We start from the raw sequence: 16762 nt of genomic DNA on the forward strand, positions 1-16762 counted from the left end.
TTATGACCGAGTTTGAACTCATACAGAAAAAGTATACGTTTTTGGCTCTTTTCCATCCTTTTTTCCTTTTCATTCACTGTTATCACAACGATGGTCAAAACTGAAATGACTCCTTGATTAAATGTAGGAATATTTATATTTCATTATCCGACGCGAACAGCGCCAACTGGTGGTGGTTTGATACAGCAAAATCGCAACTAACGTCACTTGATTGCCAAATCAGCCATTTCATATGCAACAACCTAATATGTTGAGCGTGCATAGTAATTTGTCCAGCCCAACCGCATAGTTTGTTATTGAAATACAGAGCAATTTATACACCCATCTCCAAAAAAAAGGTGTTAAGTAAACGGCATTTTAACGTACACACTTAACTACAGTCCGCAAACTAGGATTATTAACAAATATTAAAAGCTAAATTTGTTGTGCCGTGTTAAACTCCTTTTGTGAATTTTGCTGTTTTTTTACGGCTTCTTCAGTGAATAAAAAAAAACTACTGAATGAATCACAATTATCCTAGTTTGCGGACCGTAGAAATATGTTCTGAATAAGTCGTGAAAATTTCAAAGAATTTCGTTGAATATATTTTGAGCTGTGGTGGCAGCCGATTTTCAACATGCAGTTTCGAGGAAAACGCTTTCAAAAAGTAGAATGCGATTTTTAGCCATAAAACCTTAACTGACCATTAATCTGCTATACCTAGTCCATAAACCTTAGGTTTCTTCAAGAAACAGATGTATAGGCTTGGCTTCCATTCTTGTCCTTTTAGCGAATTTAATTTATTGATTTAAGTCTTGATTATCATGCGCTCAAATGCGGTTTTGAGTCCGAAACAGCAAGGACCATATTATACCCCCAGTACCAAGTCCACGGCCTCTATTATTAGGGTACGATGTGCTCTTTTGAAAAATAAACTTCCGGTAAGCTTCGCTATCTTCACGCACCCCATCCATTGTTCTTGAAAACCGGACCATCTAAATCTGGACATGTCCCATGTTACCCTTATATAAAAACAATGTTCACCTATGTACATATGTTTTTAAAACGACAGATTACCAATTCTGTAAGGACCGACATAAATATTGATGGTGCCAAATTGCAAATGTAGATACAACTATTATATATGAATATCTTGTACCTGGTGTGCAGTTAAACTTTGTTACCCAAAACATTTGAAAGTGCGCCCGAATGTATTATGGAAAAATTACTGCTTGCAATCCTCCCAAAACACCGGCCCAGGTACTTAAGGGGGTCATCCCGAGTGAAGGCCGTTTTTTTTTTTGCCTTTTTTTGAAAAATTATTTTGGAGGAGGGAGGGAGGGAGGGCGCTGTGTTCATCTGAGGAAAAAAAACTAAACGGCATTTTAATGTGGACAATATTCCACGGCCCGCAAACTAGGATAATTAGAAAATATTAAAAGATAAATTTTTGGTGGGCTTTTAAACTTAATTTTTTGGATTTTGGTGTTTTTTTACGGCTTTCTTTATGAATAAAAAAAACGAACCGTCCGATTGCAATTATCCTAGTTTGCGGACCGTAGAAATATGTATTAAAGAAGTCGTGAAAATTTCAAAGACTTTGATTGGATAGATTTTGAGCTATGGTGGCAGCCGATTTTCAAGATGCAGTTTCGATAAAAACGCATTTGAAAATTTAAATGTGATTATCAACAGTAAAATTTTAACTCACCATTAATCTGCTATACCTGATCCATAGAGAGCACCCTCCGTTTCTTCAAAAAATCTTGTAAGGCCAATTGTTGCTCTCTGGTTTCAATTCTGGCTCTTTTAGCGAGGTCAGTCGATCGTCGTTCGGACCGCCAAATTCGCGCTTCATTACAGTGGTCGACATAAACCTGACATATGTGTCCAACTTGATATCCCATTGTCACTAGGATTTTGAGAATGCCATTGAATCCTTCATTGAAAATAATTACAGCCAGAAAAGTGGCTATTTCTACGACCTTGGCCCCAGAATGAAGGTGTTTAGGAGCGAAAGTCCAGACCAATGCATTTAATGACTCATTGTTAATCTGGGTCTCTGCTCCTAACAGTTAAAAAACGATTCGATGCTCTTTCTCATCGAGTACTCTAGCCGCGGCTGCAAACTCCTTACCTGTTTAACCCTGTAATTTCTGAACGACTCGGAATATCAGAAAATCCCTTTGCCCACATATTCTCCACTATATATAGATAGAATTCATGCAAAAAAAATCGATTTCTCCAACCCGACACACGGGATGACCCCCTTAAATCACAACACAATTTATTTAGTCGTTCAAGAAATATTCAAAAAATTCCTTGCTTCCCTCAATACTATGCCATATCCTTCAGCCCTTTAAAATTATCCTACAAGGAATACCTTCCAGAATGTAAATGAATGTGTTTTACTACCTGACGGTACTTGAGCAAATTACAAAAGTAAATGAAAACATTCAAACAATGTTAGCCTGCCAGACAATTAAAGCCAATTAACAATAAAAGGAAGGTAGTAGAATAAAGTTAAATGCTGTAGCTATAAACGCATGTATTCAGACATCTTGAATAATTTATGACGGAGGAAGAATCTATTTGAGGATCCTATTTAAATAGCAATATCCACATCGTAAACATTTATTAGATTTCATGAAAATGAGTTCACTACGCTTCGTACAAAAGATACATATATGTATGTACATACGTATCCATGTCTTGAGATAAGTTTGGTAAATCTTCACAAACGATATGAAATGAATTTGATCCCAAACAGGAAAAGATGAAGCCTTGGAATGGGGATTAAATTTAATTGCTAACAATGGTTTGCCTCTCCTTGCCTTCATATGATTTTGATATTATAGTATAGTGAATATTGGTATTAAGAATTGCTGGCGTAAACATATGTTTATTCGGTAACTAGCTTGTAATGACTTAAAAGACCACCCTGAGTGGCTGCAGACGACTGAAAAAGAAGAGCTAACTCAAAAATCTAAAAAGAAATTGACCGAGTTTGACCGTGGTGGTCCGCCCGCAAATATTGATGCTCCACCGAAATATTCCGTCAACACGATCTTACTTGCCCCTTTGCTAACCAGGTTCAGGAAAGGAGGGGGAGGGGGGAATAGTAATTTGACAAATTTAACCTACTAGAACTTTGGTAATAGTAATAAGATTCCCACAAAACTTTCCAGTTTTAACTTTTGCTGCGAAAAGTACTTATCAAAACGTTTCATTTGATACTGCACATGCCTATATTCGGTAAAAGAAAATTTGAATCCTTCTTTTGCGTGTCTGGGAACCTTCCTTAAATTCGATGTACAGCAATGTAACGTATGACGGTTCACAGTTGTAACGTTTCTAGCAAATTTCATGACAACAGGTGTAACTGCTTCTGAGTAAATTACGGGTGACAGACAGACAGTGAATCGATTTTAATAAAGTGTTATTTTCAACAAAATGTTAAAAAATAAAGGCTGGACCGCGCGTGTGGTGCCCTCAAACTCCGGACTCGCTTTCTCAATCGTTGCTTCTACTGCCTCAGATGTTCATGAGGCGCGGCCTTTGATGTTCACGGCTTGCCTTGGCATGCTCAAGCCATAGTATAGTGGGATTCTCTTTTGATTGATCTGAGGCTTGTAAGTTATTGAAGAGAAGGGGAAGAGGGAGTTCTCAAATCAAAAGGAATTAGCTTTTCATTTCAATGTAACTCAATAAGAATCATTAAGGGACAACCAACGAAAGCAGACCCGACCCCGCTTGAGAGCAGGACAAAGGCTGAAGAAAAAGAAGAAATCGAAAGCAAAGGCATCAAAACACGCAATTAAAAAAGAAATAATAAAAAAAGGAAGATAAGGAGGACCCCTTCATGCCTCAACCAACAAATAAACACTTGAAGGGTTCATAGATTCGATTTCCTGCCTGATTTTCTGGCTCCATCAGCTTGGTGCGAGAAACGAGAACGAACATACTTGAAAAAGGCGACCAGACTCGAGTCTGCAAGGGAATTAACTGAAGTGGCCCTTGCCACGAAGCCTCACCGAAAATCATCTGGTACCATCGGAACCGGGATGGCTACCTAAGCGCATATGTTCCGGAAGAATTCCTGGAGGATATGCTCTTGGCCCAGTTATTCACGGTTGGCACCCCGTGGGAGTTTGAGTGATGATAGTGGAGAGGAGTTGCGCTGTACAACTCGGGTACCATACTCGTTAGATTTTACGCGGGCCTTGCCTCCACCAGTATGAATGCTGAGCCTGCACTCGGTGTAAACTGGTACCGTTGTGCTAGTCACAGCGAAACTCTGATTCCCAATAATAATCGCACGGTCCTCTTTGGAAGCAGAAGGAGGACCTTCATGCCTGGAATAGCTTTAAGTTTTCTGCCAGCAAAGTAAATCGATCGAAAAGTCGGAAGCTGGAATTCGGATTTCCCGGGACGACAACCAACACCGAAGCGCCAGCTTTAATAAATATTTCACGGACCCTGGACTACCACCAAAACTGACCTACACTTGAAGATATGTATGGCGGCATTAAAAGGCGTATCTTTCCACATTGCAGGATCCAATCTGTGGCGCTCAATGAACATATCTTTTCATCGGGATACTCGAAAACTTCTTATGTCCCGGATGTCCTGTTCGATTTTTTCTCCACCACAGCGAGGAGGCGACAATTTTTTTTCTTTGATTCACGAGAAAAGGCCACTTTCCTCCGGAACAACTGACCACGTTGAAAGGCCTCTTGGGTTCTAAGTAACTCTTAACAATTTATTATAAATTACCCACTCTTACATATTAATATATTATACATCCACATAGTGCTTAGAAGACATATGGGACAGTAAAGGTCTATCAGCCTTAGGCAACAGTACCAACTTCTGACACTGCAGGAAATATTTTCTTGGACACATACGCTTCAAACAATTTAGGGGATATGTTCGGTCTAGATTTCACGGCGAGCTTAAAGGATCAATGCGATATACCGTTCAGAGCCGGAAGTTTATTTTTGACTACTCTGCTGCAGATCTCCAACCATCCTCGGTAGGTTGGTCTACCCATGAAAATTTGCTAACCAAATGATTTTGAATACAAGCCTAATGTCTTTTTGGGCTTTTAATGTGGTGCTTCCCTGCCATGTGGTTCTCTCCATAGTTTGCCTGGTGATCCCTGTAGGTGTAGCCTTCGGTAATGTGCCATGACATACCGCGTACCAGAGCAGGGCAGACAAGGGTCAGATCTACGATTGAGGTAGACCCTTCTTTCCAAAAGGTGTTTGTTGTTCTTGTGTTGTTCTTTCTGCATTCCGAATCGAAAGCTCACGCTTTAAGATCAGTAGGAATCAACTTTGGAGTTGGTTCCCTTGACGTTGTGAACAAGTTTGTCTAACATATCTTCAAACTCAAACAGTGTAAGACTGGGCTATGCATAATAACTGTACACATACAAAACGATTATTTTGCGCACAGAAAACCATTGGCCGGTTGACTCATGGTGCACTGAATAGCTTGGCGACTGCGACCAACTATCGTCCTCGACCGGTCAAATCTGTAAACTATGCGCCGCCATGGCGGCTTTTGTGTGGTTCAGTTATGATGGCAATTTCCATCTTACAACGACAGGATTCGGCTTTTTTCTTGGGACCCGTTTCCTCCTCCTGTGGCTCCCACCATGTTTTTGATAGCTTGGTGCACGTTGTGATTGTCCTCATGTTTGGGTTTTAGTTTGGATTCAGTGAGAAGAAATAGGTTGGAGGTTAAGGAGGGTGGACAATTCATGACGTTACTGTTGCCTAATTACTGAATTGACGTTCAGCAATACCACTTGACATTACTAGGAGACACTTGGCAGAGAAATTAGAGGAGAGTTAGCCTCGCCTCCATCGGCGAGGAAAGGGAATTATAAGTGGGAAGGAAAATTCAGACCTGTGAGGCTAATTGAGCCGTGGAGGTGTTGAATAGCGTATTGATCTCAGAGTCAAAATCGAACGTGGGTTGCGGACCGGTGACATTTCTAGATTGCTGCGTAGGAGAGTTTTGGGTACAGGGCTGATTTGGCGTGTAGAATAGGTTTGCACTTTGAGGTTGTGTTTGGCGGGCGGTGGATGTGGGCTAGCTCCGCAGTTGATGCAGCAAGGCTTTTCTCCCCGTTTCTTTAGTGCTCTGAGGTGACGGGGAGGAAGACGGGGTGGCAACCCTGTCGGCTGAACCAAAACCAAGTGGCTGAGGAGAACCTCCACGTCGTGGCACCGTGGTAAGGCGATCAGGCCCGAGTCTGCACGGGGACTCATCTGAAGTGGCTTCGGTCACGAAACCTTACCAGGGGTATACTGGTACCATGGGAACCGAGGTAGCCCCTAGACTTATACTTCAGGAGAATTCCTGTCGTATCTGAGTACAGCTCGGTTGGTTGCGTTTGGCCGCCTAGTGGAAGTTTCATGGGGGCTGTGGTTGTGCTCGAGCGAGAAGATACCTTCGGGCCTCGACGTGGTGTTGCGTATCAACACGGGTGCCATACTCCGTAGTTCGGTAGAGATTTAGATAGTAATTCTTGCATCCACCAATATGAATGCTAAGCCATGCACTTGGTATAGACTGGTACCGTTGCGCTTGTCTCAGCGGAGCTCTGATTGTGGTCACAAAGTCAATCCGTGTCTGAAGAGGACCGTAGGATTAAGTCTCCATGACAGGTACCCACGTAAAACACCAAGGACTTCACTTCCCCTTTTTTTTGGACATTGTGGAAGTTGCATTTAACGCAACGCTATGGGGGATTGTAGTTCGACACACCGTGTCCAATGCGCTGGCAGTTTTAATACTGGATTATACCGTGGAGCTGCACTGATTCAATGGAACCTCGGCCTGACTTTTGTAAAGGAGGACTGTTGGAATTTCGGAGGGAACGTCACAAAGAATAAATGGAGGAGTTTTGAAATTGAACACGACGACGTTTCGTAGGGCTAGACACTGGTGACTTCGGAGACGCCGTGGCGATGGAATTCGTTTAGTATGTTCTCTGGGGGATATGTGAAATCTAGTTCACGCGGAACTAGATTTACAGGTATGAGGTGGAACGGGATGTATGTGAAAAGGTGGTTATCTTCCTTGGCGGATTCATAGTCCGCCTGGAATGTAGCGAGTCCGTGAGTGGAATGAATAATGTTTTTTATCGCGATGATGTTGGGATTTGAAGTGAGAACCTTATTAGTTATATTTTTGGTTGTTATGGGATCTGCCCGGATAATTATGGGAGAGAATTTTTCCTCACTCGCCTGATTTTGACTTGCGATGAATAGTTGGCCTGCTTCATCGTTGTTTGCGCCGGCTATCTTCGTGTAATGACCGGAAGGTAGTTGGGGCTGAGAGCTAGTGTTGCTGGTGGTATTTCTTGTTGTAGTGGCGGTTATACCTAATAATACGAAATGTAGTGAAAATTTGGAACCGTGAACGCCCATGCATGCGATGAATAACATCATTCTACGATTAGTTTAAGGGGGGATCCCCATACATATAAACGGAGGGTGTACAATTTTTTTACCGAATATGGTAATGTGGAATATCAAATGAAAGGTCTCGATTAGTTGTCTGCTTGTTGAAAATTTACTGCAATCCAAGACACTTAATAAAAATATCATACTAAAGTGAATAGTCTAACGTATTAAGTACATATAAATATATTGCCAGCTACCTACAAATGGAACAGCAATCCACTCAAATATTGTTACACAAAAAGTACACAAAAACCTTTCATACCTGAAATGCCCAGCATCTGGTTTTCGACTTGTTTATTATTTTCATTTTAAATTTATTTTCTTTCTTTCCTTTTCCTATGAAATTATTTAAATTGCGACCTATTATTGTTATTTAATGAATATGTTTCGTAGCCTACATAACTACGAAATTTATGAGAGATACAACGAGTCTGGTTGTGGATAAAATCCGGCTCAACAGGTTCTGATGGACGGGTCACCTAATCCATATGGATGAGGATGATCCAGCCCGAAAAGTCTATAAGGGCAATATCATAGATAGAAGAAAAAGAAGAGGAGGCAGACCATGCCTGAGATGGAGCGATGGCTTAGGTCAGGATGCCAGACAACTTTGAGGGATATCGAACTGGTGAAACTCGGCACAAAACCGGGATGTCTGGAGTTCTCTACTAAGGTAGCCCAAGACCGGATACCGATTGTTGCGCCGTTGATGATGATGAGTGAATATAAAATGAGTTCATTGAAGTAATTCATTAATTTAACGACCTCTTCCTTTTCACACAAAAATTAAGGGACATCCTCCATTTATTGCGCCTTTTGAAAATCTGAGACAGTGGAAACATCGATTGAGGATGTGTTTCGCCGTGAATCTTCCCTCTCGAGTTTTTAGGTCTCCACGCGCTTGATCGATCCAGTACTTTTTTATTTTCACATTTTAGCCTCGCTTCCGTTTCTGCCCTAACTTTACATGCACACACATTTTGCATTTCAGGTCCCGATTTCTTACACATCGGCTAAAAGACACATGAAATTTTAGTTATTAGCGCGTGAGGGACTAAAGTGTTCAAAGGGAGCACCCCATATTTCGGAGTACAGCTGCCACGGATGCGCGCAAACGCGTGTTACACTTTAGCGGAGCTACAGTATTGGTCGGCGGACATTCATGATCAATTTCGGTATCTTTTGAGGTTTCTCAGATATCGTTGCCCTCACGATTCCACCAATTCTCCATCCAATCCTTTATCTCCTGCCCAAACTACTTAAGTCATTACATATCTTCAATCATCCTGATAATTCCCACTACCTTTCCTATCTAGTTGGTAAGAAACTATTCAATAAGCTACATATGTATGTATACCAGGCCCAGAAGACTACATATAAACAATGAGAGCTAGCTTTCGGGGCTGTACATTAGGACCGGTATATTTTATTAGCAATAAATTGATACAAACTAGCTGAACGGTTAACTGGTTAGAACACTATGATGCTACGATGGAAGGCCGCAGTTCAAATCTCACTGTTGACAGGAAAATTTTGATCTTAACTGAAAGTTGGGTACTAGTTTACGCAACTGCGAATCAAGGTAATAATCATGAGCGAGAGCTATACTGACCATATTGCCTCTTACTGTATTATTACGGTCTTGAATGAAGTACGCCAAAGATTTATTACTAAATTGGATTGCATTGTACTATCCGGACTTGATTTTCATCTCAGAACATATGGAGGAGCCAATGTAGACTCGGATCACTATCCGAGTAATGTTGTATTCTCAAAGGACGCGAGCACACGCGGAGACGTATCAGGAACTCCGTCGAGCGGAAAAGCGACTTCATCGACGGAAAAAGGACGCTTGGAAGAACCAAGAGGCCTATGAACTCGAAAAGTACAGGGCGGAAGTTTTACCAAGAAATCAGCAGGGTGAAGCCTTATGCACCTCTATGCTCATCCTGCCGAGATGAAGAGGGAAATCTGATTTCCGACAGAATGGGCATATTGGAGCGATAGGTTGAGTATTATACAGTAACTGTAACCAAAATATTGGTGAATTGGAGTTCCCGCCAACTGAAGACGACGGACAAACGCTGCCTTCATCAAGTATAGAAGAAACAGTCCGTGCAATTCATCGCCTTAAATATCATAGGTCGCTCAAGGTGTGGGGCTGCGAATCAATGCCTGACGACTGGCAACGAAGCATTATCTGTCTCTTACATAAAAAGGGAGATATCACACAGTGCAGCAATTATAGACGTATCACGTTGCTGAGTACCATCTATAAGATATTCTCCGCTATCTTGCTAAGTCGGATAGCCCCAGACCCTCAGAACATCATTGGCGCATTCCAAAGAGGCTTCACTCCAAGCAAATCAGCAACAGATCAGATTTTCTCTCTGCGGCAAGCGCACCAGTTGCACCATCTTTTCATCGTCTTTAAAGCCGCCTATGATAGCATAGCCAGGGTAAAACTATAAACGGCCATGAGAGAGAGTTTGGTATCCCGAAATTGATAATACTGACTAGGCTGACCCTGACTCATGTGCGAGACCAGATAAAGGCAGCAGGATCACTCTTAAAACCATTCGACATCAACAACGGTTTACGACAAGGGGATTCCCTATCATGCGTCCTCCTTAACCTGGCCCTCGAGAAAGTGATCCGTGATGCTGAGGTAAATGCGGGAGGTACGATCCTTTTTAAGTCCACCCAATTACTGGCCTATGCTGACGATAACGACACCATGGGAAGAACCACACGAGACGTAAAAACTGCCTTCACCCAGATCGAGCAGGCGGCGCGAGATCTTAGGCTGCACATCAATGAAGGCAAGACAAATTATATGGTGGCAACTTCAGCACCAAAACCGAACCATTGAACAACATCAAACCGCACTGGTCAAACGGGAAGAATAGAGATAGGAGGCTACAACTTTGAGATCGTATCTAGGGTCGAAAATCATAACCGATAACAGCTACGCTGATGAAATCCGCGCACGGTTGTTGTCAGCCAACAGAGCCTATTCAGCTTACAAAAACTGTTCCGCTCGAAACGTCTCACCATAGGGTCAAAGCTCTCACTGTACAAAGCAATAATCTTACTAGTCCTCATGTACTCCTCGGAAACTTGGGTTCTTAGCAAGAAGAATTGCGAACAGTTAGCCGCGTTGAAGAGAAGAATCCTACGAAGAATTTTTGGCCTCCTGCATGAGGATGGACGATTCCGTAGCCTACATAACGACGAAATCTATGAGCGTTACCATGACCGTTAGGTTGTGGATAAAATCCGACTCAATAGGTTACGGTGGACGGGTCACTTAATCCGTATGAATGAGGATCCGACCCGAAAAGTTTATAAGGGTAATATCTATGGTAGAAAAAGAAGACGAAGTAGTCCCTGCCTGAGATAGAACGATGGCGTAGGTCAGGACGCCTTGGAGCAAAACCGGAATGTCTGGATTTCCTTATTAAGGCAGGCCTAGACCGGATACCGGTTATTGCGCCGCTGATGATGATGATGATGATCTTCATAGGGCTGGCAGGGGTGAAAAATTTGTAGGCAAGACCGAAACGATTAATGGGGTAACAACTATCATAATTAAACTTCCGATTAGTTAGTTTTCGTCTTAATTTACTCAAGGATGAAAATTTAAACACAAAATTCTCTTTTCCTGATTGTCATGCAAATAGAAACAAAAAAATACTTAAAACCTTATAAATATGTTCCCACTATACTGAATATGTAATAAATCCATATACGTTTACATAAATAATCCTCATTTCCGAGACAGAACAGAAAATATCCGCGGCGCCTAGTTATTTAGTTGTTCGGAAATTTCCACTGGATCAATCAACATTGTTTGTTTCTCAAACTATTCTCGGACGTTTTCCTGTCAGTTTCATTGTTGGACCCAACTAAATTGTTTACCTAAAAGAGTAGCTTTAGGGCTCGAATAAATCATTTGGGATATGCAAATACGGAAATGTTGGAAATTGATGAACATTACAGAATAAGTAATTGATATGTAATTATTGGGATATATTACATAAGATATTACTGGCTTTTCTGAGAAATGTCTACAATTTGTAATATTCATTAAGATGTTGAATTGGGCTGAAATGCCTAAATTTGTATGGCTGTGTTAAATCGGATAACAAAGAGAAATCAATCATGCAAACATATTGAATGAATTTCCCAAAATAAAGCAATCCAGGTAGTAAAATTACAATCCAATTAAAACAATAGAACAAAACCACATCAAAAGGAACTAGTGAAATCTAGTTATGTGTATTATTTTTTTCAGATGAATTCCGGAGCAAGGTTGCATGCAAAAACGACATAATCCAACTGGAGTGCAATCCTTACTCCCGAATTGCGATCTACAGTGCCAGCTTTGGTCGTACGGAGTATGAAAGCATCCAATGTCCCCAGCCCCAGGGCGTCAAAGAGGAAAGTAAGTTGTCATTTAGAATGCTTTGATGTTTACCAGCACCTGTTAATGTCAGCAACATGAGAATATCCCACGGCGTTATTAATCCCTTTTATTCCTTCCATGTTTTACCAGCATGTTTGGTCTCCTACGCAACTGAAACTGTAATGCAAATTTGCCATGGACGAAGACGATGTAATTTATCAGCAGATACAACAACTTTTGGCTCTCCGTGTAGCCCACAATCGAGGATCTACCTGAAGGTTGTTTATACATGCGGTAAGTATCATCTATCTTGATTGGTCATTGGCCATCCAAGGATATGATTTAAATCCATAATCTGACTCCAATTTTATAGATTCTAATAAATATTTTCGCTCTTTCTTCCATACTACGGCACAGTACCAAAACAAGTACTCAAAGATAGATATGAATCGGACATCGAACCAGATGAGGTAGAGAACTTTGGCGGTGATGAAAACGATATTTACGATGAGGATCAATTCTACAAAGAGTCCGAAGCCATTCCGAAACTTCAAAGTAATTTCACGCGGGTCAGTGTAGTAAATATCTCTAGCACAATGGAACCAGATACTACTCAAAACCCAATAGTGACACAACCTAAGGGAATCAGCCTTGAAGGTATGTATATATATACATAGCTTAGTATTAAAATCTCCTGGAAAGTGAAATTCAATTTTCTGATTTGAAAGTGCATAACAGCTAAACAAAGAGTTCCCTTCTATAAAGGATTTTGGGAGACGATATGCTTGCCCATGAGTATTCTCATTACTGAAAAGTGTCTAGGTTTACACAAATCCCTCATACTATTCAATTTAAAAGCTTCCCGCAAAAGGCAGTGGATATTTGAAATTCAATTGCAGTTCGGTTACTTGATAGGTATCTGAATGGGGTAAATATTGATGCGGCAATAAAGGCCATGAATAGAATTAAGTATTTTTTTTTTTTCATAGTTCTTTAGAAATTAGATGAAAAGCAAGCAATTTTTTAACTTCTATAAATTACCTTCATTGAAATTTGTGTTATCCCACCACTTCATTATTTGAATAGCGTCCAATTTATTTATTTTTTATTATCAAATAGGTACAAAAATTTAGATTGAAATATGATCTTGACCTGACTAACTCAAAGACAAAAAGGACTTTGGAAACGAATTTTGAACTTGTAGGAATCAATCAATCATGCTACTCTGAACTACTTTGGTAAATATTTGGCACTTCTATTAATTGAAATTAGCAACAGGGTAATTTCTCCCAGGTACGGTAGAACTTTCGTATTATAAGTACTCATTTTTAATGAACGGCGAATGCTCTTCCAAAATCTTCAAATCGCATCAGCATTTTTTCATTTAGGATGAGCGTACAGAGTCCACGTTTTCTTTTAGGAATGCACATAGTACCAGTTGCCAAATTTTCATACTTTATTCTGCCTAAAGACGTACCTGATTTTGAAGATTTCGTGCAAAACAAAACCTTATAAATTCAGTTTATTATCTGTATGTCTTCTTTTTTTCTGGAGATGATAAGCTTAGCAAGATACTTCAGCAATTTGCGCAATTCTCTCCCACTGAAACCCCACTCTTTTCTTCTCCCTTTTTTTGGCAGGACTGCCGCGAACTATTGCCTCACGAGAAGGACTGCGCTTAAAACGGTCACACCTTGGGTTCTTCGTGCATTCCACCTTTCAAAGCTCCACCTCAATCCTCGTAATCCCCAAAATCACTATGCGCGAATTTCCCTCCTATTTGAGCATTCCCTCACAATGTTTTGCAGACTCATGTTACCTTTAAAAAAATCTTTCCTCTTCCTCTCTGAGTGAAATTGCTGGCAGTGACGTAACATCCTCTGTTTCTTTAGCCTTTGTCCCGTACACAGGCGGGGTCGACTCGTGGTGATTGGTTGTGCCATTTTGCTCTATGAAAAGTCTGATCTGAATGTAGTCGTGAGGCTTTCAAATCCCATCCGGCCGGCCGTTAGCGCGAATTACTTGACCATACCAACGAACTCGCCTCTCTTACAGTCTTTTCACCATCGGTGCAATCCCATATCGATCACTGATATCCTCATTTTGGATGTGATCACGACGTATTCTGCCACTAATCCAACACAACATCTTCCTCAGTATTTCCGCTGTTCTTGACAATTCCGAATTGATTCACGGTTATTTAAACAATTTCGTGAATTGTCAAGAATGCGTTCAAAAATCTTCATGATATGGCTCCCTGCCTTATTTTCAAGTCACTCCTATGGTGCAATCTAAATTTCCAAAGACCGTCTGGAAAAAAACGGTGTGTTTCAAAGTATCAGCATTTTAAATTCAACTAAATTCAAATAGGCTGAAAAGCTCGCGCCATGTGTGACGTCATAACTCGAGTCAAGAAACTTCAGTAGCCCGACAACTGACAGTTACTCATAAAAATATAAAACTTCCAAAATTAATTTCTCGCGTGAAATGCCAAGGAGGACGATGAAATATTGGCACGATGCTGCACGAATAACTCCACTAAAACCCCGCAGAAAGCAGCCAAAAAGGCTGTTCCGAATCCAGTTTGTTTGGAGTTAGGTTTAAACTGTGAGAATCATTTCAATATGAGTTAACATTTTTTTAACTTTAACTCCAATCTTAATTGATAATATACGATTGCGTTAGAATTTTCTGTCACTATTATTCAAATTCAAATCAGAGATACCGCAGAATATTCAACCGACCCAAGCTTCGAATCCCGCGCAGTGCAAATCCATTTTGTGCATAGAACAAAACATAGAATAAATTGAAGGATTGTCCATTCACACATCAATTTTCCACTTTCCTATAAAAAACTGATCGATTACTGGAAAAGTAACAAGTAACAAACACTAAACTGGATGCTTTCACGTAGATATGATTCAAATTGCTAGCTAGATGGCGTTATAAGAAAAGTCAGTCAATCACCGCGTTTTCTTTTCCGCCTTGTGAGAATTCAATTTTTAAGCCATTATAATTAATAAATGAACGTTTCCAATGCTAGCGGTAGTGGAGGGTGAACCAATTCTTCAGCTGAAATCTACTCAAAATATTCTCGCCAGGTCGTCTTCGGTAGGCAAAGTACCGTTCTTGTCGTTAACACAACAAAAGTGTTCGATATCCTTGTGCATTCGTGTCGCCTTTTGACAGGCCGATGCAGACATTTTTCACCGTCCCAACTGTCTAATACATCGTGAAAATCTTTATAATGGGCCGCTCGGGTGTCAGCAATCGGTTTCTTTGCTTGTCAGTTGGCATTCCTGTAAATTTGTCAATTGGCCAGCATTTCATCATTGAGAAACTTGTGATAGAGGCTTTTTTATGGACTCTTATTTATTTCGCCATTCCAAACCCAAATATCTCGGTTGATGAACCGCTTACTTGGCTCGATGTCTATGGTAGGTCAATGTTATCGCTTCAGTGCAAATTTGAAGTCCAAAGTGGAGTTTTCACGGTTGTATTCTGTTACTAATATTTTTTTTTATCGGTGTTGATTTGGTTCGAAGACGTGGAGGGATTCAACGGACGATGCCATTTTTCTTCTAGTACATCGAACATGCAGATAACATTCCCTTGCTCCCTTACAGTCATGGAATTTGGAATATAGGCTCTAGGTTCTGAGACGGACGATCAAGATGTTCAGCGAGTAGAGGCTGAAAATTATTTAAAAGATTCTTCTCTCAAAAGGTTCTAAGAACTAGCAATTGTATTTATCAAGTACCTGACTCTCCGGACAGTGTTGAGCATATTTGTATTGGTAAATACGAATACGAATAAATTCGTACGATGATTTTCTATGAATACGAATATATGAATATTTTGGTATTTACACAAGTGAATTCGAATGTGGCTGTAGTCTCACGTCCGAAAGTCAAAACAAAAATATAGACTATAATATAAAACACAATACTAACAAGTTTGGTGGAACTCGCACTATTGTTGACAAAGTTATAATAGGTGAAAGTTGTCTGTGCAAATTTGTTGCAATCTAAAACTTTGAATGTCACTATTACGCCAAAGTCAAAAGTGTGACAAAATACAGTAACAGCTTGAAAATTAGAACTCACAGAAATTAGAAAAGCTTGGAAGTTAAAACAAACAATTTATTTACATGTACCACTCTGAAATTGAAATAAGCGGTTCCAATTTCCGAGCTTCTCCTATGTTTTACTTCCGATTCTTCCAATATTCACATTTTTTCCAATAGAATAGATACATATGCTTACGCACAAAGTGTTGGACTTCCGGAACGACAAGCCCTCGAAATACCAAATGAATGTCTCCGTTTGACACATTACTTTCCACTACCCTCGCTTTAGGCAGCCCGCCAATCAGGGAATTTCTGTCACCAAAAGAAGGGCAGGGGAGATAGGGAATTGTTAGTTCAAAGAAACACCATTGGACCCCACACCGGTCGAGCTCTATCTTTTTCGCAACAAGAACCTCAACGGCGCCGTTTACGATTGCAATAGCAGCGCACACTCGAGAATTTTTACCTTCCTAATCTTGTGCAGGTAACATCGAAAACCTCCACGCCTGCTAAGAACAAGGTAAAAAGATAATCAATCTCACTATGCTTTCGGTTCAAACACAGACCTAAATTGATTACAAGTAGCGCAATATATTTGCCTCGTAAGTGTTTATTGTTGTTCTTCTGGTTCAACCACCTCTGCTGTGTCTGTTCCTTTGCACTTGTAAATCATTTTACGTTCCTTGGCAAGAAGGGTAACGGGATTTACTCCCGCGCCCACCATCACTATCGATTCTGAGATAGCGTCTTGGGTAGATACCACACTCAAAGCTCCCCGTCTCTGTACTTGCGATACACCTCCTGCCCAAAGCGTCATCCCAGCCA

At 40.6% G+C, this 16762-nt stretch overlaps 1 protein-coding gene across 1 annotated transcript in view; it reads left to right on the forward strand.

The window, feature by feature from the left end:
• Positions 1-16762, forward strand: part of LOC119660594 — a 482908-nt gene that overhangs the window by 421819 nt on the left and 44327 nt on the right. The window contains exons 5-7 of the mRNA XM_038069268.1: positions 11758-11907; positions 12019-12162; positions 12286-12525. Coding sequence (XP_037925196.1) covers positions 11758-11907; positions 12019-12162; positions 12286-12525 — 534 coding nt within the window. The remainder of the gene's footprint in view (positions 1-11757; positions 11908-12018; positions 12163-12285; positions 12526-16762) is intronic.

The sequence above is a fragment of the Hermetia illucens genome, chromosome 6, assembly GCF_905115235.1.
Source record: "Hermetia illucens chromosome 6, iHerIll2.2.curated.20191125, whole genome shotgun sequence".
NCBI lineage: Eukaryota > Metazoa > Arthropoda > Insecta > Diptera > Stratiomyidae > Hermetia > Hermetia illucens.